Source organism: Copadichromis virginalis, linkage group LG9 (assembly GCF_057382275.1).
Source record: "Copadichromis virginalis isolate Kocher_CV1m ecotype Utaka linkage group LG9, C_Virginalis_male_GT1.1, whole genome shotgun sequence".
In the NCBI taxonomy this organism is placed as follows: Eukaryota; Metazoa; Chordata; class Actinopteri; order Cichliformes; family Cichlidae; genus Copadichromis; species Copadichromis virginalis.
In genome coordinates this window covers 2,362,572-2,389,138 of record NC_140626.1, presented here as the reverse complement: position 1 = coordinate 2,389,138, position 26,567 = coordinate 2,362,572, and the positions used below count along the sequence as shown (strand labels likewise).

Genomic DNA, 26,567 nt, shown 5'->3' with positions numbered 1-26,567 from the left:
TAGAGCAATCAAGGGCGGGCGTGCCTAGTAGACCTTAAAATGCATGCAGCAGTCATTTGACCCGAGTGCGACATACTGAGAGGACAGCAAACCAAGCACAATCCACTTTCCACTGTGAGGAAGACTTTGAGTTAGACGGGCTATCGGTAAGCTCGGACTCATATTTGCTGCTTATATGTTTGGGAAATATGGAAGCTCAATTGTGGAAATGTATTTATTAGTGATGGGCAGATGAAGCCCCATGAAGCACTGAAGCTTTTCATCCAATTGGTTCACCCCAACGCGAAGCTTCATGAAGCTTCATTTGCTCTAGCAGGACACCTACTGGACGTAAAAATAATAGCTGGCATGAATTTGAAGAGTGTGGCCTTTTGCACACAGCCTGTAAATGTCAACAACAAAAGGAGTGTGTAAAACATGTATATTGTAGTGATGGCAGTATACTGTGTATATTTATAGTGGCAGTATGGGAAATGATTATTTGGAAATGCTTGAAATGGAAATGATCATTTACTGTGAGGTGAGGTGTGGTTGGGGTGTGGACAGTGGTTGTGCTTTTGTAACGTTGAGGTATGGACAGCTACACACTGAGGCTTTGAGCCTCAGTCCTGCCTGTTCACATTTTATTCTGTAAAAACTAAATTTTCACTGCTTTTATGACCTTTTTAGTGGGGAGAACATAGCTAGGATTTAATGATTTAACAAATCTTTTGAATCCTTTGTCCTCCACAATGCTAAATGGCTGGGAGTCCTCAATCACCATGCTGACCAGGTCTTCATCTATTTGAGATTGTTCTCCTGAGGAAAGACAATAAAGACAAAGCACAAATATAAATATCACACACGTAACTTATAACAGTTGTATAATATTGTTATATCATTTAGTAACATTACTGCATGCTATATTATCATGGCATTTGATGGCTCACCTGGTCTTGCTCCACAATCGGTGTCCCCCTTATTCTCATGCAAAGCTCTGTAGTGCCTAAGCATGGATGAGGTGTTGTTGTTATATCCCAGCTCCCTGGCACATAGAAAACACTTCACCTTGTACAAAAGTCAAGACAGCTCAACATAAATTGTATTGCACCATCAGTATCATGAAAATACATCTTCTGTAGAAATTTACATACCTTGTTGGGATGAATAAGATCAAAATGTTCCCACACAGGGGAGGACATCCTCCTCTTCTTAGCTGGCTCTATTCTCTCCTGACTTTCTCTCCTCACTCTCATAAACCTCCAAACGGTCTCCAAACTCTCACTAACCGCAACTCTCCATCAAACACCCACATTGTGAATGAAGTCTGAGGGGTTTATATCGCTGTCATATCTCGCGGCAAAGTTCGAACCACTTCATGAACCAGTCACGTGGTACAGCCGGGCAGCGAGGCTTCGGACGTCATCATTTTCAGCTCCTCCCATAAATGAAGCAAGCCTCGATACGCGCTTCGCGGAAACGCCCCCTCCATTACTCGACACACGCTCCGAAGCCTCGATACAGAACGTCCCATCACTAGTATTTATGCTTTGGGAAATAGTTACTGCATTTAAGTTTAAAAAATTATTGATATTAAAATAAATGTTTTAGTTTGAATAGATTGTTTATGTAGATAGTGTTTCCCACACATTTATGTTAATTAATACTAAAAGTAATTACCCCAAATCCTTGGTTAAATCTTAAAACTAGTGTAAATATGTTTGGTTTAATTTAAAGAAAATAATTCTTTGTAAAAGAAAATCCTTGGTTAAAGTCTTTATTAAAATATTTGTAAACTCTAAAATGTATACTTTAAAAATGTAATTGTTACAGAAAGTGTAAAAAGTGCAAGGTAGACCACAGTTTATTTCATCTTTGTTGTTTGAAATTACTCACCTCTGATTCAAAAACTAATGAATGTAAAACTAAAACTAGGATAAATGATAGTTTAGACAAAAGTGGCTTTACTGAAGTGTATTTTTGTTATTTCATTTGTCTTCTGTATAATGCATTTAATTTATCTGAATGATTAATGAAATGTTCTTTATTTTTTGTGTTGAAAGGTTTTTCACCTATCCATCAAGCCATCCATCTACCTACCTCACAGGCAGAACACTTGACATGTACTATTTTGGCATTGTACATATTATACAGTAGTTTTGGACACAGTAGAACAGTGCACGGGTCTCCGTGTCCACATGTGCCAAATGCGCACAGACACAGGGCCGCTCATTCAGCCCTGGCCATTTGAATTTTCTCTATCTCTATATTATATTTTAAATCTTCACAGCAGCGTGAGAACACTGTCTTAGCTGTAAAATGTAGGCTTATATTATTACCCCTCTAACCCCGTACATTACGCCCGTGAGTGTGTATTAGAGAAGGCACACACAGGCTTAATACGGGGACTAACGGGCCCTCAGCATATGTGGGAGTCCCGTCAGTCCCCAGTACCGAGAGTTCCCGGGGACCACAGGGTCACCGGGAAATGACGGAGCCTCAGTAAGAATGAGATCCTGCTATTCCACGGGTCCGTCACTCCCCCTTCTATAGATTCTGGGGACTGACGGGGCCGGGTACTAGAGGTAAGGACTCGTTAAAGAGCAATATGAGATGTTTGCTTCAGAAATCCTGACCTTGCAATAGAAATGTAAACATTGAGTCATTTTGAATTTACCACAATGTCTTCTGCTTCCATATGAATTCAAACATGAAGCCTGAACATGCGCTGGGGTACAGGTTACGTCTGTGTTCAGCTTCAGTTGCATCAATAAGCTCCCCTCTATACTCGACCACAAAGTCTCCTTGTTTGAAATTGGCTAAAGTGAAGATGCCACGACCTGAAGAAACAACCATATTAGAGCCACAGGTGTGGCAGCACTGCAAATAATCAATTCATTAAATATGTATATCTGTAAATAACAAGTATGCAATGTTGTGCTTTTTTCAATTCTACATATATAATAAAGAAAACATGTCAAAGTGCAGAAAACATAAATAGCCAGGCTCGCTAATAACTAAATTATTAAAATACCTTTAATTTTAATTTATATTGATGTTTGTACAGGTCACCACTGGTGATGCGTAACCCCTCAGTCTAGCCTGCAGCGTGTCGAAGTCACTCACCTTTAACTGAATTAATAAATTTAATTTCTAACATTGAATTCTTGTCTCTTCTTGCAAGGATGTGATTAATGGCATCCTGAAGGGGAGTAGTTCTCCATGACATGATTTGCTAAGGAAATAAGATAAAAATGTAAACAACATCAAAACTTCAAGCCTTTATGCTTACAAGGGCATTAGTAAAGCCTGAATGAGAAGCACCCCCCCCCATGTTAGTGTACTATTAGTTTAAGGTTATTTTAGTTTGATGAGTGCTGGAGGGATTCTGATTAACAGATAAATGGATGGGGGCAAGGCTGTATTTGTGCAGATTAACTTGACTGTGTTCCACCTGTGTTGATTAAGTCAAGTATCTGACATGCTCCACCCAATATTTCTTATTTCACTAATAGCATGGATACTGAAACTGTTTCAATTGAGTTCTATGCTTTCATTACATTAACATAACAGACACAGACAAGGCTGATGTCTGAGTTGTTTTAACAGAAAGCATGCACTTGCAGATATTAAAGATACTTAAATGTCCTAATTTAACTAAAGCCTGTCTGTCAAACTAAGCTTTAGATCTCTCAGGAATAATGTGCTTCATTAACAAAACTATAAGAGAGCAAAACAAATGTGGTGTTTGGTTTTTTTTTTACAATATTTTATAAACAAATGTGTGCAGAGTGACATCAATACTGTCTCAATTAAATTTCATGAATCTAAAAAAGTTTATTTGTATTTGCCTTCCAATGTTTCCTTGGTATTTGGGCAAAGATCATCTTTTAATATCTTAAATAATCATCTCAGAACAGGAGGAAAACAGCTCCAACTACCACAAAAAAGACAGGTGTGAGTACTACTGCTAGTACAACTGCATCTACTACAACTACTCCTACCATTAGTACAATAGGTAGTAGTTAGTAGTTGTAGAAGTAGCAGCCATTTTACATTAAACAAGTGTAGTGATCTTGTAGTGAAAAAGGCCTTCTTTCAAACTCAGTGAAACATCACACACTTGTGTAATTTCTTACCTTGAAACAAGTGATGAGATTAGGCCAGGGTAAAAAAAAAAAACCATCCCGGTGCTTGGGACAGTCCGGGAATCCCCGCCCCGCGTGTTGCTGTGACCTCCGTGAACCGTTCCACGTGCTCCGGCCCGCTCTGCCGTCCTCACCTCGTCGTGGTCCGGTCCCCGCGGTGCGCTCTCCGCCGTATGCTTTCCACCGTACCTCGTCGTTCCCTCACCTGCCGCCTCACCACGGCTGTGCCTACTCTGAAGCACTGTGTCTGTCAGAACGTCCGTCTTTTAAAAGTTTTATAATTACCGTCTTACCTTTTCTCCAAAGCGTGTCAAAACTCTGCCAAAATTGGGCGCTTCTTATTCATCCATCAATCAGTCGGTCTAAATCATTGATGTAAATATCAATGGTCTAAATGGGTAATGTTAAAATGCGCATGTGCAGCTTCCAATTTCGCGCCATGTGTATAATGTCCCGCGCTCGTGTATAATTTCCCGCGCTTGTGTGTGCGGCATGCAGGGACAACTCGAACCGACAGGGGGCAGTGGCGGACACACAAATATACAACATATGTCAAGTTTTTGGTTTACAAAGACTTTTGAGAAAAACACTTTTTGGGTATTAAAACATGCCCAGAAACCATTTTAAAAGGTCAATTTTATGAGGACAGCAAAATGTCCTCATGTAACAGAGGGTCCTCATAGCTCTTTGATTTGTCTTGAAAATTGTCCTCCTAAAACGAAAAACACACACACACACACACACACACACACACACACACACACACACAAACACACACAGAGGGAGAGAGCTGCCGAATTTAAATCCACCAATCAGAGTGGCTGTTTACGTTTTCCCGCCAAAACATGTGCATCTTTTTACACACGCAGCACAGAGAGGCACAGGATTATTGCAGCCTATTTCTCATAGTGACGACTCCCCTCAAACAAATGACCATAATTTCCTAACCGTAGGGGCTAGAACGGTCATTCTTACACCGTTTTGTTCAGAAGAGATGGGGGAATCTTCCAGTGTTAACAATTTATCATTAAAATGTGAATTTTTAGAGATATACGACATGGATGACTTAGAAGCCACGAATTCCCCAATATGCAAATTTGAATGCCTGAGGCCACATATATGATTTAGACTATGTTTTAGCACAAATATTATAATTTGGCAGAAATACTATATTAAGCACAAATCCTACAAAAAGCAGAAATGGTATGATTAAGCATAAATACTACATTTAGTAGAAATACTTTGTTGTAGCACAAATCCTATAAAAAGCAGAAATACTATATTAAGCACAAATCCTATAAAAGCAGAAATACTATATTAAGCACAAATCCTATAAAAGCAGAAATACTATATTAAGCACAAATCTTATAAAAAGCAGAAATACTATATTAAGCACAAATCTTATAAAATAGCAGAAATAGTATGATTTAGCACAATAGTAATAAGTTAAACAGAAAAATCGGAAAAGCAAAATGGACAGCTAAAAAAATGCTGAACATGCTGAGGGTCCCTCAAATATACTTGTTAAATGACAAAAATCTGCAAAAAAATCTATAACAGCTACACAATTACAAATATGTACACATGCGGAAACACACATGCACAGAGAGACACACACACAAGATCCAATTCAGTCAAACAGTCTAAATATATTGAATTTGAATCTTAGAATGAGATCATCCCATTAAAAGGCTCGCTCTCTCTCTCTCTCTCTCTCTCTCTCTCTCTCTGTCACACACACACACACACACACAGAGGGAGAGAGCTGCCAAATTTAAATCCACCAATCAGAGTGGCTGTTTACGTTTTCCCGCCAAAACAGGTGCATCTCTTTACACACGCAGCAGCACAGAGAGGCACAGGATTATTGCAGCCTATTTCTCATAGTGAGGACTCCCCTCAAACAAATGACCATAATTTCCTAACCGTAGGGGCTAGAACGGTCATTCTTACACTGTTTTGTTCAGAAGAGATGGGGGAATCTTCCAGTGTTAACAATTTATCATTAAAATGTGAATTTTTAGAGATATATGACATGGATGACTTGTTGACTTAGAAGCCACGAATTCCCCAATATGCAAATATGAATGCCTGAGACCACATATATGATTGGCTGGCTGGGAAGCCGTGCAGGCCCTGATTTGTGGATTTGAATTCCTCAGCCCTCAGATATGATTGGCTGGCTTAGAAGCCATGAAGGCCCCAATATGCAAATTTGAATGCCTCAGGACACATATATGATTGGCTGGGAAGCCGTGCAGGCCCTGATTTGAAAATTTGAATGTCTCAGTCCTCACAGAGGATTGGCTGCCTGGGGACCTGGCAGAAATATATAGAAATACTATGATTAAGCATAAATACTACATTTAGTAGAAATACTATGTTTTAGCACAAATACTATAAAAAGCAGAAATACTATAATTTAGCAGAAATACTATATTAAGCACAAATCCTATAAAAAGCAGAAATAGGATGATTAAGCATAAACACTACATTTAGTAGAAATACTATGTTTGAGCAAAAATCCTATAAAAAGCAGAAATACTATATTAGGCACAAATCCCATAAAAAGCAGAAATAGTATGATTAAGCATAAATACTACATTTAGTAGAAATACTATGTTTTAGCACAAATAGTATAAAAAGCAGAAATATTGTAATTTAGCAGAAATACTATATTAGGCACAAATCTTATAAAATAGCAGAAATAGTATTATTTAGCACAATAGTAATAAGTTAAACAGAAAAATTGGAAAAGCAAAATGGACAGCTGAAAAAATGCTGAACATGCTGAGGGTCCCTCAAATATACTTGTTAAATGAAAAAATCAGCAAAAAAATGCACAGGGAGAGAGAAGTAAGTTTCTAGGTCAGCCTGGGAGCTGCTGAATTTGAATCCACCAATCAGAGAGCCTGTGTACTTTTTCCCGCCAAAACATGTGCCTCTTTTTACACACGCAGCACAGAGAGGCACAGGATTATTGCAGCCTATTTCTCATAGTGAGGACTCCCCTCAAACAAATGACCATAATTTCCAAACCGTAGGGGCTAGAGCGGTCATTCTTACACCGTTTTGTTCAGAAGAGATGGGGGAATCTTCCAGTGTTTACAATTTATCATTAAAATATGAATTATTAAAGATATTTGACTTGTAATGCACCATAACTGAGTAGAGCGAAGCAAAAACTGCCTTGACTTGCCCTCAAACAACGCTTTCTAACTCGAAATCTATTTGGAGTATCGATATCATTCTTTCACCGTAAGAGACAGCAGGCTTTGGTGAACAATCATGGAAATTTTCAGGTCTCTGTGGAAATCCAACAAAAAGTTATGACGAGAGAAAAAAGTGGTTCATTTCCAGAGTTTTAAATCTGAAGAAATCTGAGCGAAGGACAAATTTCCTACCCTCAAACAAGTCCAACTCATTTCAGAACGGTAATAGGTGAGAAAGAAATTCTTAAATTGTGAGCGTCAGGGGTGTCTGAAGATATTCGGGGACAAGCCTCATGTCTTAACTTTGCTTCGTTAAGGAGATATGACGATTCGAATATGCCTCTCATTACAGAAATCCAGCGGTGATTTTGAACAAGCTCTCCATTCACTTTATATGGAGAGTTTTCTGACCTTGTGTTAGTCTGAGGAGATTTGCAAAAATTCTATAAATCCCACAACAATGATGGTGACATTTTCTGAAAGCCAGCAAAAATACCTACGTTTTGATGTATAATTTGTGGAAGTTGAGTGAAAATTGAGCAAGTAGCAAGAAGTTGTTCGGACATGAAGTGAAAATTGCAAAACCTTCAGTGACACACTGGAAGCCAAGAGCATAGCAACCATAACAACGCATGTATTTTGTGAAAAATCACAATTTTGCAACTCAAAACTTTAAGAGGCATAAAAGTAAAACAGTAAAAGATTTCAAAAAGCTGAATCATACCTGAATAGCCCAATAATTTGTGAACATTTTAAAATTTGAATGGTTGTTCTAGGTGAAAGTATGAGGAAGTAGTTAAGTTTCAAAAACAAGCAAAATTTAGCAGAATTGCAGAAGTTTCCCATTCATTTCAATGGGACAAATTAAAGGAAAAAAGCTTAATATTTTAAAAAGTATAATAGTTAAAAATAGCAAAAGTCATAGCAGGAATTAGCAAAAATAGCAGAATAGTTTAAAATTTGAACGGTGAAAATCGGCTGAAAATTGTGGAAGTAGTTTAACGGCGAAAAGTGTACGGAAACACCCGGAATAATAATAATAAAGATAAAGAATAAAGAGAAACAGGAACTCAATAGTGTGGATGCTTAAGCATCCACACAATAATAACTAGAAAAATTTGCATTTCCTGCGAAAATGCAGTGTGGATGCTTAAAGCTGAAGCTGTATGCAAAAAGTAGCTGAAAAAGCTGAAAAGTTGCAGAAATTGTAAAAACTTTGCAGAAGCAAAAGAAGTTTGCTAAAATGGAATAACTTAGCAGAACTGCAATATCTTAGAGGAAACATAATACTTGGCAGAAATACAATAGCATAGCAGAATTTAGCAGAAATATTGTAACTTACCAGAAATATGATAACTTCTCAAAAATACAAGAATTTAGGAGAAATAGTATAAGATAACAGAAAGAATATATTTAGCCAAAAATACTTAAACATTACAGAAACACTATGATTTAGAAAAATAGTACAACAGAGCAGAAATATTGTGATTTACCAGAGACACTGTGATGAACTATGAATATTGTAATTTTAAATTAAGACTATGTTTTAGCACAAATATTATAATTTGGCAGAAATACTATAATTTAGCAGAAATACTATATTAAGCACAAATCCTATAAAAAGCAGAAATGGTATGATTAAGCATAAATACTACATTTAGTAGAAATACTTTGTTTTAGCACAAATCCCATAAAAAGCAGAAATACTGTACTATGATTTAGTAGAAAAACTATAATTAATCAGAAATACTAAATTTAGCAGAAATACTATATTAAGCACAAATCCTATGAAAAGCAGAAATAGTATGATTAAGCATAAATACTACATTTAGCAGAAATACTATATTAAGCACAAATCTTATAAAAAGCAGAAATACTATATTAAGCACAAATCCTATAAAAAGCAGAAATACTATATTAAGCACAAATCCTATAAAAGCAGAAATAGTATATTAAGCACAAATCTTATAAAATAGCAGAAATAGTGTGATTTAGCACAATAGTAATAAGTTAAACAGAAAAATTGGAAAAGCAAAATGGACAGCTGAAAAAATGCTGAACATGCTGAGGTTCCCTCAAATATACTTGTTAAATGACAAAAATCTGCAAAAAAATTTATGACAGCCACACAATTACAAATATGTACACATGAGGAAACACACATGCACAGAGAGACACACACACAAGATCCAATTCAGTCAACCAGTCTAAATATATTGAATTTGAATCTTACAATGGGATCATCCCATTAAAAGGCTTTCTCTCTCTCTCTCTCTCTCTCTCTCTCTGTCACACACACACACACACACACACACACACACACACACACACACACACACACACACACACACACACACACACACAGGGAGAGAGAAGTAAGTTTCTAGGTCAGCCTGGGAGCTGGTGAATTTGAATCCACCAATCAGGGAGGCTGTGCACTTTTCCCCACCAAAACAGGTGCATCTGTTTACACACGCAGCAGCAGAGAGAGGCACAGGATTTTTGCAGTCTATTTCTCATAGTGACGACTCCCCTCAAACAAATGACCGTAATTTCCTAACCGTAGGGGCTAGAACGGTCATTCTTACACCGTTTTGTTCAGAAGAGATGGGGGAATCTTCAAGTGTTGACAATTTAATATTAAAATATGAATTTTTAGAGATATATGACATGGATGACTTGTTGACTTAGAAGCCACGAATTCCCCAATATGCAAATTTGAATGCCTGAGACCACATATGTGATTGGCTGGCTGGGAAGCCGTGCAGGCCCTGATTTGTGGATTTGAATTCCTCAGCCCTCAGATATGATTGGCTGGCTTAGAAGCCACGAAGGCCCCAATATGCAAATTTGAATGCCTCAGGACACTTATTTGATTGGCTGGGAAACTGTGCAGGCCCTGATTTGAAAATTTGAATGTCTCAGTCCTCACAGAGGATTGGCTGCGTGGGGACCTGGCAGAAATATATAGAAATACTATTATTAAGCATAAATACTACATTTAGTAGAAATACTATGTTTTAGCACAAATATTATAAAAAGAAGAAAAACTATAATTTAGCAGAAATACTATATTAAGCACAAATCCTATAAAAAGCAGAAATACTATAATTTAGAACAAATAGTATAAAAAGCAGAAATACTATAATTTAGCAGAAATACTATGTTAAGCACAAATCCTATAAAAAGCAGAAATACTATAATTTAGCAGAAATACTATGTTAGGCACAAATCCTATAAAAAGCAGAAATACTATAATTTAGCAGAAATACTATATTAGGCATAAATCCTATGAAAAGCAGAAATACTATGATTTAGCAGAATAGTAATAACTTATTGAAACACAAATGCACAGAGGGACACACAAACACAGGCTCTAATCCAGTCAACCAGTCTAACTATATTCAATTTAAATCCTACAATGACATGCTGCCAAATAAGGGCAGGGTCCTCTCTCTCCCACTAAACACACACACACACACACACAGAGGGAGAGAGCTGCCGAATTTAAATCCACCAATCAGAGTGGCTGTTTACGTTTTCCCGCCAAAACAGGTGCATCTTTTTACACACGCAGCAGCACAGAGAGGCACAGGATTATTGCAGCCTATTTCTCATAGTGAGGACTCCCCTCAAACAAATGACCATAATTTCCTAACCGTAGGGGCTAGAGCGGTCATTCTTACACTGTTTTGTTCAGAAGAGATGGGGGAATCTTCCAGTGTTAACAATTTATCATTAAAATGTGAATTTTTAGAGATATATGACATGGATGACTTGTTGACTTAGAAGCCACGAATTCCCCAATATGCAAATATGAATGCCTGAGACCACATATATGATTGGCTGGCTGGGAAGCCGTGCAGGCCCTGATTTGTGGATTTGAATTCCTCAGCCCTCAGATATGATTGGCTGGCTTAGAAGCCATGAAGGCCCCAATATGCAAATTTGAATGCCTCAGGACACATATATGATTGGCTGGGAAGCCGTGCAGGCCCTGATTTGAAAATTTGAATGTCTCAGTCCTCACAGAGGATTGGCTGCCTGGGGACCTGGCAGAAATATATAGAAATACTATGATTAAGCATAAATACTACATTTAGTAGAAATACTATGTTTTAGCACAAATACTATAAAAAGCAGAAATACTATAATTTAGCAGAAATACTATATTAAGCACAAATCCTATAAAAAGCAGAAATAGGATGATTAAGCATAAATACTACATTTAGTAGAAATACTATGTTTTAGCACAAATAGTATAAAAAGCAGAAATATTGTAATTTAGCAGAAATACTATATTAGGCACAAATCTTATAAAATAGCAGAAATAGTATTATTTAGCACAATAGTAATAAGTTAAACAGAAAAATTGGAAAAGCAAAATGGACAGCTGAAAAAATGCTGAACATGCTGAGGGTCCCTCAAATATACTTGTTAAATGAAAAAATCAGCAAAAAAATGCACAGGGAGAGAGAAGTAAGTTTCTAGGTCAGCCTGGGAGCTGCTGAATTTGAATCCACCAATCAGAGAGCCTGTGTACTTTTTCCCGCCAAAACATGTGCCTCTTTTTACACACGCAGCACAGAGAGGCACAGGATTATTGCAGCCTATTTCTCATAGTGAGGACTCCCCTCAAACAAATGACCATAATTTCCAAACCGTAGGGGCTAAAGCGGTCATTCTTACACCGTTTTGTTCAGAAGAGATGGGGGAATCTTCCAGTGTTTACAATTTATCATTAAAATATGAATTATTAAAGATATTTGACTTGTAATGCACCATAACTGAGTAGAGCGAAGCAAAAACTGCCTTGACTTGCCCTCAAACAACGCTTTCTAACTCGAAATCTATTTGGAGTATCGATATCATTCTTTCACCGTAAGAGACAGCAGGCTTTGGTGAACAATCATGGAAATTTTCAGGTCTCTGTGGAAATCCAACAAAAAGTTATGACGAGAGAAAAAAGTGGTTCATTTCCACAGTTTGAAATCTGAAGAAATCTGAGCGAAGGACGAATTTCCTACCCTCAAACAAGTCCAACTCATTTCAGAACGGTAATAGGTGAGAAAGAAATTCTTGAATTGTGAGCGTCAGGGGTGTCTTAACTTTGCTTCGTTAAGGAGATATGACGATTCGAATATGCCTCTCATTACAGAAATCCAGCGGTGATTTTGAACAAGCTCTCCATTCACTTTATATGGAGAGTTTTCTGACCTTGTGTTAGTCTGAGGAGATTTGCAAAAATTCTATAAATCCCACAACAATGATGGTGACATTTTCTGAAAGCCAGCAAAAATACCTACGTTTTGATGTATAATTTGTGGAAGTTGAGTGAAAATTGAGCAAGTAGCAGGAAGTTGTTCGGACATGAAGTGAAAATTGCAAAACCTTCAGTGGCACACTGGAAGCCAAGAGCATAGCAACCATAACAACACATGTATTTTGTGAAAAATCACAATTTTGCAACTCAAAACTTTAAGAGGCATAAAAGTAAAACAGTAAAAGATTTGAAAAAGCTGAATCATACCTGAATAGCCCAATAATTTGTGAACATTTTAAAGTTTGAATGGTTGTTCTAGGTGAAAATATGAGGAAGTAGTTAAGTTTCAAAAACAAGCAAATTTTAGCAGAATTGCTGAAGTTTCCCATTCATTTCAATGGGACAAATTAAAGGAAAAAAGTGGAATATTTTAAAAAGTATAATAGTTAAAAATAGCAAAAGTCATAGCAGGAATTAGCAAAAATAGCAGAATAGTTTAAAATTTGAACGGTGAAAATCGGCTGAAAATTGTGGAAGTAGTTTAACGGCGAAAAGTGTACGGAAGCAACTAGAATAAAGTATAAAGAATAAAGAGAAACAGGAACTCAATAGTGTGGATGCTTAAAGCATCCACACAATAATAAAGAATAAAGAGAAACAGGAACTCTATAGTGTGGATGCTTAAAGCATCCACACAATAAAGAGAAACAGGAACTCAATAGTGTGGATGCTTAAAGCATCCACACAACTAGAAAAATTTGCATTTCCTGCGAAAATGCAGTGTGGATGCCTTAACGCTGAAGATGTCTGCTGAAAAAAGCTGAAAAAGTTGAAAAAAAAAAAAAAAAAAAAAAGCTGCCCTGAGCAGGATTCGAACCTGGCCCTCCTGGTCAAAGGGCAGCTATTTAACTCACTGAGCCAAACACTTTCTCACAAAGAAAAGGTGGAGAGATTGACAATTGTGCTGAAATGAGCAGAAGCTGCTGAGAATTGTGCTGATAAGAGGTGGAAAGGCTGAAAATGTTTCAGAAGAGGTGAATAAGCAGAATTTGGGCAATAAAAGAGGTGAAAATTCTGCTGAAAAGAGTTCAATCAGCAGAATTTCTGCTGAAAAGAGGTGAATGAGCAGAATTCTGCTGAAAAGAGTTTTTTTCTGAAAACAGCAGAAAAAAATGAAAATTTTGCTGAAAAGAGTTGAATGAGCAGAATTCTGCTGAAAAGAGGTTTTTGCTGAAAAAGAGCTGAAAAAGTTTGGATTTGTGCTGCAAAGGGGTTAAAAAAACTGAAATTTTTGCTGAAAAGGGGTGAAAAAGATGAAATTTGTGTTGAAAAAAGTTTAAAAAAAGTTTAACTGTTAAGTGAAAGAAATGTTGCCCTAAGCTGGATTTGAACCCAGGCCTCCCAGTCTGAGAACGGATGCTTATCTCACTGAGCTAAAACACAGCTCAGCCCATCATGCAAAATCAGTGACCACATTGATAATGTGTTCCATTCATTTCAATGGTCAAAAGAGCAGAATTTTTTAAAGTTTAAACATAGTATTTCTGCTAAAACTTAGTATTTATACTAAATAATATTTTTTTCCTGCCAAATCATAGCATTTGTGCTGGAACACAGAAAGTTATGCCAAATCATACAATTTGTACTAAAACATTATTTATGATTTAGCAGAAACACTGGGACTTGGTAGAAATACTATGATTTACATGAAATACTTTGACTTAGTAGAAGTACTACAATCTAGGAAAAAAGTACTACAGCATAGCAGAAATTCTATCATTGAGCAGAATTACTAGGATTTAGAAGAAATACTAAGATTTGGCACAAACACTGATGTGGCTCAAGAACCTTTATTGTGCAGTTATACTATGATTTGGAAGAAATACTATACTTTGGCACAAATACTATGATTTGGAAGAAATACTATGTTTTAGCACAAATACTATGATTTGGCTCAAATACTATAACTATCCTCGGTCAGAAGGAGAGGCTGACATCCAGGGATTAGATTACCACAGGTGGAGTTTATTGCGGTCAGATGGATGGTACAGGGAGGTATGGCATACAGTAGGAGGATGTGGAGAGGTGATATGGTGTGGTTTCTATGATTAAGAACAGGGTATGCATTACAACATGCATACAGATTAAAGATTAAGAAAACTGGCAACAAATTCCTCCACTACAAATCAGTCTGATGCCACTTTTTACAGGGTTCCCATTTACTAAGGCACTACCCAAAAGGCACCACAAGAGGGCACTCCAACACAAGAGATGACCTATTTGCACTGATGCACTTAGTAAACAGCCCCTACTTAGCCACTACATAATACAGTGATATTACAGTATACAAATTCACACAAATACTATGATTTGGCAGAAATACTATGACTTAGTAGTAATACTATAACATACCAGATTTCCTAAAAAAAACTATGAAATTGCAGTAATTCTATGAATTGGCAGAAATACTATGACTTAGTAGTAATACTATAACATAACAGTTCAATGTTCTTGCACAAATACCACAATATGGCAGAAATACTATGTTTTAGCACAAATACTGTGATTTGGTATAAATACTATGATTTGGCACACATACTATATTCCGCAGATACACTATAACATAACAGATATTCTACAACTTAGTAGTAATACTATAACATAACAGAATTATTATTTGGGCACAAATACCACGATTTGGCAAAAATGCCATGATTCAGCACAAATATGATGACATGGCAAAAATACTATGATTGGGTACAAATACTATGATTTGGCAATAATACTGCATTTTAACACAACTACTGAGATTTGATTGAAATACTATGATTTAGAAGAAATACTATGACTCCATACAAATACGATGCTTTGGGACAAATACTATGTTTTGGTTCCAATACTATGATGTGCAACAAATACTATGATTTGGCACAAGTACTATGATTTAGTACAAATACTATGATTTGGCACAAGTACTAAGATGTAGTAGAAGTACTTTGCTTTAGCAGAAATACTATGATTGAGGAGTAATACTTAAACATAGCAGAAATACTGATACACAGACACACATACACAGACAGTAAAGGGAACAGGAGCTGTTGAGTCTGGGCTTGGTATATGTAGGTCAGTTAAATTAGCTGCACCTGCTGTAGTCAGCCCTTACACACACAGACACAGAGAGAGGTGTGAGTTTTCTTCAGTGTATTTCTGACATTCAGGATTCCCCTCGAACAAATGGCCATAATTTCCTAACCGTAGAGGCTAGAACGGTCATTCAGACATCGTTTTGTTCAGAAGAGATGGGGGAATCTTCAGGTCTTCTTAATTCAGAGATAAAATATAAATTATTAAAGATATATGACTTGTAATACACTGTAACTGTGTAGAGGCGAAGCAAAAACTGCCTTGACTTGCTCTCAAACAACCTTTGGTAACTCTAAATCTATATGGAGCATCAAAATCATTCTTTCACCGTAAGAAACAGCAGGCTTTGGTGAACAGTCATGGAAATTTTCAGGGCTCTGTGGAAATCCATGGAAAAGATATGATGAGAGAAAAAAGTGCCTCATTTCCAGAATTTGAAATCTGATGAAATCTGAGCGAGGGACAAATTTCCACCACTCAATCAAGTCTAACTCATCTCAGAACGGTAATAGGTGAGAAAATAATTCTTGAATTGTGAGCATCAGGAGTGTCTGAAGATATACAGGGACAAGCCTTATGTCTTAACTTCGCTTCGTTAAGGAGATATGACAATTTGAAAATGCCTCTCATTACAGAAATCCAGCGGTGATTTTGAACAAACTCTCCATTGAGTTTATATGGAGAGTTTTCACACTTTGTGTTACTCTGAGGAGATTTGCAAAATATCTATGAGTCCCACAACAATGATAGGGGCATTTTCTGAAAGCCAGCAAAAATACCTACGTTTTGATGTATAATTTGTGGGGCTTGAGTGGAAATTGAGCGAGTAGCAAGAAGTTGTTTGGACATGAAGAGAAAATTCAAACAGTTTCACTGTCCCCTCTGAGTTAATTGCATAGCAACCATAGGAACGCATGTATTTTCTGAAAAATCACAATTTTGCCACTGAAGACTTAAAGAGAGATAAGATGAAAACGGTAGAAGATCTGAAAAAGCTGAATCACACAGGAATAGCCCAATAATTTGAGAACGTTTTAAAGTTTGAATGGAGTTTCTAGGTGAAAGTATGAGGCAGTAGTTAAGTTTCAAAGACAAGAAAGTTTTAGCAGAATTGTGGAAGTTTCCCATTCATTTCAATGGGACAAATTAAAGGAAAAAAGTGTAATATTTTAAAAAGTATAATAGTAATAAACACCAAAAGTCATAGCCGGCATTAGCAGAAAGAGCAGAACAGTTTAGAGTTTGAACGGTGAAAATAGCACAAAAATTGTGGAAGTAGATCCACGGCGAAAAGTGTACGGAAACACCCGGAATAATAAAGAATAAAGAGAAACAGGAACTCAATAGTGTGGATGCTTAAAGCATCCACACAATAAAGAATAAAGAGAAACAGGAACTCAATAGTGTGGATGCTTAAAGCATCCACACAATAATAATAAAGTATAAAGAATAAAGAGAAACAGGAACTCAATAGTGTGGATGCTTTAAGCATCCACACAATAATAATAAAGTATAAAGAATAAAGAGAAACAGGAACTCAATAGTATGGATGCTTAAAGCATCCACACAATAATAATAAAGTATAAAGAATAAAGAGAAACAGGAACTCAATAGTGTGGATGCTTAAAGCATCCACACAATAAATCCGAGCAATAGTAATAAGTGTGCCTTTTGGCATAGGCACACTTAATAAGAATAAGAAATCCGAGCAATAGTAATAAGTGTGCCTTTTGGCATAGGCACACTTAATAATAAATCCGAGCAATAGTAATAAGTGTGCCTTTTGGCATAGGCACACTTAATTACCAGATTATTACATTCTTTTTTCTTTCTATAAATTTTCTTTCTTTCTATTACAAGCTGTATTTTCATATTATTACCCCCCGTTTTGGGGATCTTATTATCCTATTTTATAAATATCAGGGTAATATTCCCCAACAACCACTTTTGCCACCATGATATTACTTGGATATTAAGTGGTTATTATTTTGGCAATTTCATGGTAATAACTTAGTAATTACCACATTATTAACTTCTCTTTGTTAAATTACTATTAATAAAGGTATTTTAAAACTGAAACTAATCTGTCACACTGGAGTGCATTTTTGAACCTTTGCAGACTGCCCACATCATGTAATTAGGAAGTAATCCAATCCCTCGGTGCAAATTACTATTACCTGGTTCAGTCCTAGCTGACTGCCTATAAAGTGATGTGTCACACAAGGTGTCATGCAAGAAACATCTCATGATGGGTAGGGTTAGAAAAATTCCTCAACTACTGAAGGTTCCAGTGAGCACTAGTGCGGCCATAATCCAGAAGTGGAAAAAAATTAATTTCACCATAAAACGGAAACTACAAGGTGCTCCCTGCAAGAATGGTCTCTAACAGATTCAACAGCATCATGAACTACATGTTCTACCTTGTGATTGATGCAATGAATAACGATCAGGTTAGGGCTGACTATCATTCATTTCATTTTAGGGCTGCACTGTGAATTATGAATCTAACTAACCATGCATTTATGCATAACATTAACTCCAAGGCACTTTTTAACTGCAGGTTGTTTCAGAAAGTTGCTCTGCATAATTCTAAAATCAGAACCTGCAAATTTCACCTTTCCAGAGAACTCTGAAATCGATAATCAGCATGAAACTGATGGTGACAATAATATTTCTAGGCAATTTTTGTAACGCTCCAATAAAGTATAAAATAAAGCTGTAGGCCCATCAGGGGATAAAAATTTATTGAAGGACATTGAAGAACAACAGAAAGAAAGGAAGGTTGGAGATATGGGTCATTTCATTACTTTGCTGAGGGATAAAAAGGTACAATTACCAAATTGTTTTGCAGACCTGCCCTTTTTCTGTCTTTTTTCCTCATGCTGTGTGTCTCTGCCACCCTTCTGATCCTCCTGTTCTTATTATCCAGCTCCATCAAGGTGTTGGCACTTTCTTCCATCCAGCGTGAATGTGAAAGGTCAGGCCAGTGATCAAGCCAGTAATTAGACAGACCTGGAAAGAAAAACTAGATCACTGCATGTCACCCTCTTCAAATGAACAGCCAGCCATGTCTCCTTCCTACGAAGCGACAGATTAAGTCTGTGCCTCTTTTCATCTAAAAGGGAAACAAGAAGAGAACACAGTGAGGTGGCTCACCTCCCTTTATGCCTTAATCCACAGCTATTGGCTTCTAAGCCTATTAGTGTCTGGGAACTTTAATACAGAAGCTAAGAGACCCCTGGGAGATAAGAGGTGAGAATAGTTTTTTAATGTTTGTACATTTTTATGCTTTAATAAAACAATCTAATACAACAAACTGACTTTGGCTGTTCTAATGTTAAGATGACTGTTTAGCTGAAAATGTAATCTTTAAGTTGGATGAGTATTAAACTGTAAGAGCAACAGACTAGACTCTCCTTCAACTGTTGTCTAGAGCTGATTATTAAATATGTACAAACAGCAGCATGTCTTGTGTCTCTCTCCACATCTGTAAAGGCAGCAACACCAAACTGAAAAAGCGTGCACTTCAATAACCATTCAATAATGGTGGATTAAACACAGTTTTAACTGAAGATGAATTACAGAGCATTGAAAATGCCCTCACAGTATGTATTTTTTGACTGCCTGTAAAATCAGTTGCAGTTTTTAGCCGAAATTTCTGTTTGTAACTAACAGAGCTGATGTCCACACACGAAAAGAAAAACGATTAAAACACCAATAATCTGCTGAAACCAACTATGGACATATGGCAGCTTAAGCCAGAATTTATGTTTAATTTTTCCATGGATTAATTTTTCAGCACCAGCCAAAAACAAACAAACAAACAAACAAAAACAAATATATAAATTAAAAAAAATCCCCCTCTCACCCCTAGGACTGTGGCCTACTGGACAGGGATCTCAGATGTTGTTCCTGGAATCTGCTGGAACCACTTGCCTAACTTGGGGGTAACTGCACTGAGTGCTCTGATTACCACTGAAACCACTGTTGTCTTCACCTTCGCGTTTCTTCTTCCACAGGATCTTAGCTCAGTCATTCTCGACCACCCTAGGGAGTAGATCCCATTTTGACCTCAGGACTTCCAGGCCATACTCTGCACAGATATACCTGTATACTGTGCCGGCCACTTGGTTATGGTGTTCTTATATAGTGTTTTTCTACTCTATCTGAGCACTTAAAGCCCTTTACACTTCCCTCTTTCAACTATGCTCTTTCTACATAAGTGCTTTCTATCTAATATTCACACACATTCATACTCAGATGGATGCATCAGAGAGAAACATGGGTTTACTATCTTGCCCAAGGATACTTGGCATGCAGACTAGAGCAGACAGGGGATTGGCAGGTGACCTGCTCTGCCACCTGACATGACAGTGGCCTCCATCTTCCATAAATGAAAAAAACTATAAGTATTGAAGGCCTTAGCTCTCTGACTAGTCTAGACAAGACACGTGGCCTTAAATCAGGGTAGAAGGGCCTTAATCTAGTCTAGACTACTCAGTGAGCATCCAAAAACCCGGAGATCTCTGACAGAGCTCCAACACTGCTCTGTGGAGAGAGTGCAATGCTGGAAAGACTACGACCTTTCAGAAAGACTACCACTCCTGCATCATTCCACCAATAAAGCCTCTGTGATAGAGGTGCCAGAGGGAAGTCACTCATCAGTAAAAGGCACATGCCTTTGGCAAACACCAGAGTTTGCTAAAATTAGCTCAATTAGTTAATTAGTTACTGCAGGAATATCTTAAAGGTTTAAAGAACTGCATGACCTCTAACTCTCTGTTTATTATCAGGAAGTCCTAAAAACTCCCTGAAAGCCTTCAGCTAATCCAAAATGCTGCAGCAAGAGTCCTGACAGGGACTAGAAAGAGAGAGCAGATTTCTCCTGTTTTGGCTTCCTGTTAAATCCAGAATTCAAAATCCTGCTCCTCACATACAAGGTCTTAAATAATCAGGCCCCATCTTATCTTAATGACCTTGTAGTACCATATCACCCTATTAGAGCACTTCGCTCTCGCTCTGCAGGCCTACTTGTTGTTCCTAGAGTATTTAAAAGTAGAATGGGAGGCAGAGCCTTCAGTTTTCAGGCCCCTCTTCTGTGGAACCAGCTTCCAGTTTGGATTCAGGAGACAGACACTATCTCTACTTTCAAGATTAGGCTTCAAACTTTCCTTTTTGCTAAAGCATATAGTTAGGGCTGCACCAGACGACCCTGAATCCGCCCTTAGTGACACTGCAATAGGCCTACACTCCCATGATGCATTGAATGTTTCATGTGTACATACTTTTTTTCCCCTCACTGTTTTATACAGTATGTCTTGAATAGTTTTTACGATTTCAGAGAATATTTCCTTAGAAGAAAAAAAGTACTGAGTCTAGAGACAGTTGAATAAAAATGGAAATTACACACAGAGTATGTATTTTTACATTACTGAAAAAATTCAACCAGCTTTATAGACAGTGTTAAATTGATCATGCCTTTTTAGAGTAGGGCTCCATAGAGTAAATTAGCCTTTATACTTGTAGTGTCTCATGCCCACCTTAAGTGATTGTGGTGGGCTGGGCTCGCGGCAACAGTCGACATGGGATTATTACTCCTAACTGGTAGAGTGTGTTCGAGAAGTGTGCTTTTGGTATTCGGCTAGCGAGTTGCTAATTGTGGATTTCTTTCTTCCTCCAGGAGTGTCGGATGGAGAAGCAAGTTGGGGAGCACATGCACTCACGGAGCCTCAGCACGGAGAACACGGGGAGCAAAGGACGAGCACTGTTTGAAAATTGCACTTTTGGAGTGAATTGTTGGACTCACCTGTTTTGTTTCACTGTAAATAAACGCACTGTTTTGCTTTTGAGGAGAACCGCGCCTGGATCCCTCTTTTCCGTGGCACTAAACATTTTGTAAAAACTTCAAATACTTATTTCTTAAATCCAGCTTCACAGTCAGTGTTAAATTTACAACGTTTTTTGAGACCAGGGCTCCAAAGTCTAAATTAGTCTCTATACATGTAGTACTTCATGTCCACTTTAAGCTATGGAACGAGTTTCTTCTGCTTTTTCCTCTTATATGGCCGTTCCTCTTTCAAAACGACTTGTGAATTTAATACCAATCTCCTTTTTCCAGTGTATTTGGCAACATTTTCCAGTTAAATCTTTCCCAAACTTTGTCTTTTGTTTTTGTTCTTTGTTTTTTTGATACACGTGATAAAGTTAGTTAATGTAATATTTCTTATATCTTTTGACTTTAGGGTGCTGCTCTTTTCTCAGCATCCTATCCACTCATTCTGATTGATCATCACCTGGCCTCTACAAGAACAGATTATTGTCCTGGCTCTGCTCTTTAAACGATAATGTTCCAACCGAACGTCTGTGGTGGTGGTGTTGTTGTTGCAGTGATGGGGAGCAATCTTCATTGAAAGGCCAGTGTCAACCGTGGCTGAGGCAATCAATACAGAGAGAGCTCACTTGAAGGTCACACACTAATGAGAATACCCTAATAGCGAATATTCATCTTATGAGTGCTTACCTCAGGGATCAGGTTATCAATTAAACATGTACATAGACATGTGGCACCCACACACTTATAGTGCATCTCAAAAATGGAAAATTGTAGCTCAGGGAAATAAAAACCACTATCCGAAACTATTTAAATATGTCCAAATATTTCCAACTTCTGAAAAACAAATATTCATTTATGAACTCCCTAATAGGCTTTGATAGTGGCCTTCAGTTCATCTTTATTTTTGGGTCATATGTTTCACATCTTCTTTTTGATGCAAATCGATAGATTTTTGGATGGGCCATTGAAACTCTGTAATAAGATGGTCATCAAACAATTCAATAGTATTAGCAGTGTGGATAGTTTCCAAGTCCTCATGGGCCAAATACAATAATCTTAGTGTTACCTGGATTTAGAAGCAGGAAATTAGAAGACATCCAGGTCTTTAAGTCTTTAAGATATTCCTACATTTTATCAGATGTAGGAATAGATAGAGGACAGATACAGGGAGTGCAGAATTATTAGGCAAGTTGTATTTTTGAGGGATAATTTTATTATTGAACAACAACCATGTTCTCAATGAACCCAAAAAACTCATTAATATTCAAGCTGAATGTTTTTGGAAGTAGTCTTTAGTTTGTTTTTAGTTTTAGCTATTTTAGGGGGATATCTGTGTGTGCAGGTGACTATTACTGTGCATAATTATTAGGCAACTTAACAAAAAACAAATATATACCCATTTCAATTATTTATTTTTACCAGTGAAACCAATATAACATCTCCACATTCACAAATATACATTTCTGACATTCAAAAACAAAACAAAAACAAATCAGCGACCAATATAGCCACCTTTCTTTGCAAGGACACTCAAAAGCCTGCCATCCATGGATTCTGTCAGTGTTTTGATCTGTTCACCATCAACATTGCGTGCAGCAGCAACCACAGCCTCCCAGACACTGTTCAGAGAGGTGTACTGTTTTCCCTCCTTGTAAATCTCACATTTGATGATGGACCACAGGTTCTCAATGGGGTTCAGATCAGGTGAACAAGGTGGCCATGTCATTAGTTTTTCTTCTTGTATACCCTTTCTTGCCAGCCACGCTGTGGAGTACTTGGACGCGTGTGATGGAGCATTGTCCTGCATGAAAATCATGTTTTTCTTGAAGGATGCAGACTTCTTCCTGTACCACTGCTTGAAGAAGGTGTCTTCCAGAAACTGGCAGTAGGACTGGGAGTTGAGCTTGACTCCATCCTCAACCCGAAAAGGCCCCACAAGCTCATCTTTGATGATACCAGCCCAAACCAGTACTCCACCTCCACCTTGCTGGCATCTGAGTCGGACTGGAGCTCTCTGCCTTTACCAATCCAGCCACGGGCCCATCCATCTGGCCCATCAAGACTCACTCTCATTTCATCGGTCCAAAAAACCTTAGAAAAACCAGTCTTGAGATATTTCTTGGCCCAGTCTTGATGTTTCAGCTTGTGTGTCTTGTTCAGTGGTGGTCGTCTTTCAGCCTTTCTTACCTTGGCCATGTCTCTGAGTATTGCACACCTTGTGCTTTTGGGCACTCCAGTGATGTTGCAGCTCTGAAATATGGCCAAACTGGTGGCAAGTGGCATCTTGGCAGCTGCACGCTTGACTTTTCTCAGTTCATGGGCAGTTATTTTGCGCCTTGGTTTTTCCACACGCTTCTTGCGACCCTGTTGACTATTTTGAATGAAACGCTTGATTGTTCGATGATCACGCTTCAGAAGCTTTGCAATTTTGAGACTGCTGCATCCCTCTGCAAGATATCTCACTATTTTTGACTTTTCTGAGCCTGTCAAGTCCTTCTTTTGACCCATTTTGCCAAAGGAAAGGACGTTGCCTAATAATTATGCACATCTGATATAGGGTGTTGATGTCATTAGACCACACCCCTTCTCATTACAGAGATGCACATCACCTAATATGCTTAATTGGTAGTAGGCTTCCGAGCCTATACAGCTTGGAGTAAGACAACATGCATGAAGAGGATGATGTGGACAAAATACTCATTTGCCTAATAATTCTGCACTCCCTGTAGAGCTGAGTATCATCTGCATAGCAATGCCAATCTATGCTATACCTTTAAATAAAATTCGCGAAGCAAAGCATGTATAATATAAACAATATTGGTCCTAGCATGGATCCCTGTGGAATTCCATCATTAACCTTTGTTTGTGGAGAGGACTCCCCATTTACGTGACTCCACTGTCAGAAGATCATTTGTAACCTTCACTAAAGCTGTTTCTGTGATGTAATGAGTCCTGAAACCTGACTGAATCTCCTAAAATAAGCCATTCGTCTACAGATGATAAGGTAGCTGTTTTAAAACCACTCTTTCAATGATGAAAGGAAGGTTGAAGATTTGCTTATGATTAGTTAAGACAGCTGGGTCAAGTGATGGCTTTTTAAGTAACAGTTTATCTAATGCTAGCTTAAAGGCCTGTGGTGTGTAGGCGCCAGTGTCCGGCAGCCTCGCCTCTGTCAGTGCGCCCCAGGGTGGCTGTGGCTACAATGTAGCTTGCCATCACCAGTGTGTGTGAATGTGTGTGTGAATGGGTGGATGACTGGATATGTAAAGCGCTTTGGGGTCCTTAGGGACTAGTAAAGCGCTATATAAATACAGGCCATTTACCATTTACCATTATTGGGATTTTTATCACAGGGTCTTTACTTTACAATATAAAGTGCCTTGAGGCAACTGTTCTGGTAATTTGGTGCTTTATGCATAAAACTAAATTCAATTGAATTGAACTGACGAATAGTCGAGGGTGAGTGAGAGTTTACCCAACAAGTCCACATCTCTTTGGTGGGCTTAGGGAAGGCACTTGACTTTTTTGTGGGAACTATTCAAGGTGCATGGGGTGTTTGGCCCATTGGTATGTGTGATGGCTGCACTTACAGGCTTATACATAACAACGCATTCACATTCACATTTGTCTTTCTTTAAATATAGGAATTAATTTACAGGACAATAAATAACTGGTTTTGGTTTAGAGTTAATTCACACATCCACATAACACGGCATTCTAAAATAAGTGGGCACATTTTAGTTTACACTGTTATGTATGATTTAATCTTTGTTACCTTTGTTGCAGCTGCTCCAGTCCCTTGATTGAGGAGCCAAGAGGTGGAAAAGGGGCGGAGCGAGCTTTGATGGAAGACTGCAAATTGGCTCATTCCATAACTCGGGACCATGGGGGGGGGGGGAATTGGAGTTCATTATGTTAGTTTCAGTTAGGTTTTGTGTGTTTTGGCGCTATATAAATAAAATTGAGTTGAATTGAATTGAATTACTTTGGTGGCCTCAGAATGTCATCTTAGCCTTTTGTGGATAATATTGTTGTGGTGGTTTGATCAGGTGCCCTGTAGCTTGCACTGCCGAGGTTTGCAGCTGCGTGTGAAGTGGCGTGAATGAGAATAATCACAGCTAAATCTGAGGTCATGATCCTCAGCTGGAAAAGGGTATTGTTAAGGAAAAATATATTTTCTAGTGCTTATTTTCTGTGTATTTTGTTTTATGTATTTTAATAATAAAGGCCTGTATAAAGGAAGGCCAGCTTTGACGCGCAAACAAACTGCTCAGCCAGACTGGAACTGTGCAGAACAGGAAATCTTGTGCAGAGCTGCAGAGGCAGTTTATTAAGAACAGGATGCAGACGGAAAAGCGGAACTAGGCAGAGGGTAGCACACGTAATCACTCTACCAGCAACACACACAGATAAAGTAAGGGCAGAGGTAAAGAAGTTGTTTTGATCGAAACTGTATATGACATGTCCAATGAAGTACCAAAATAACAGGAGGCGTGGGGGCTAGATGAGGAATGCTGAAATTATAAATGTAACAGATCCAAGGACGGCTCTTCAGATCTGCCGATGCTTACCACCATGCCTACTCCAAGTCAGGGATGAGTCACTGCCCCAAGCAGAGGAACTTAAGTATCTTGGGGTCTTCTTCATGAGTGAGGGAAAGAGTGGGAGATGGAGAGAATGTTGGAGAAAATACATCACCTCTTTTTTTTTCTTTTTTTCTTTTTTTTTTACAGTTTCTGCTATATTGAATTTAAGCAGATAGCTAATATAACTCAGGACAGGGCACCGAGACAACGAGCAAACGCTCACACCCACATCTGATACACTATTATATTATACATATGGTCGTGAGGTCTTAATCGCTTCTTGTTACCCCATGTATACTAGACGATGCACGACAGACGATGAAGGCAAAACTCGGGCCGATCACGAAAACTGTCACGGCTGGCACACCGTGGAGATGTAGGGAATGAGGACCCAAGCGCGGA

The 26,567-nt window shown here is 38.0% G+C and overlaps 1 protein-coding gene and 1 long non-coding RNA gene across 2 annotated transcripts in view; both read right to left on the bottom strand.

Annotated features, from left to right (window-relative positions):
* The window catches only part of LOC146701097 (N-lysine methyltransferase KMT5A-like), a 37,567-nt gene extending 34,732 nt beyond the window's left edge, over positions 1–2,835 (bottom strand). The window contains exon 1 of the mRNA XM_085469287.1: positions 2,657–2,835. Within this exon, the coding sequence (XP_085325413.1) occupies positions 2,657–2,835 (179 nt within the window). The remainder of the gene's footprint in view (positions 1–2,656) is intronic.
* On the bottom strand, positions 719–1,124 carry LOC146701098 (uncharacterized). Its single transcript, XR_014922135.1, has 2 exons — positions 930–1,124; positions 719–798 (listed from the first exon to the last, which is right to left on the bottom strand). It is a non-coding gene; the product is annotated as an uncharacterized LOC146701098 (long non-coding RNA).
* Positions 2,836–26,567: the final 23,732 nt, after the last annotated feature.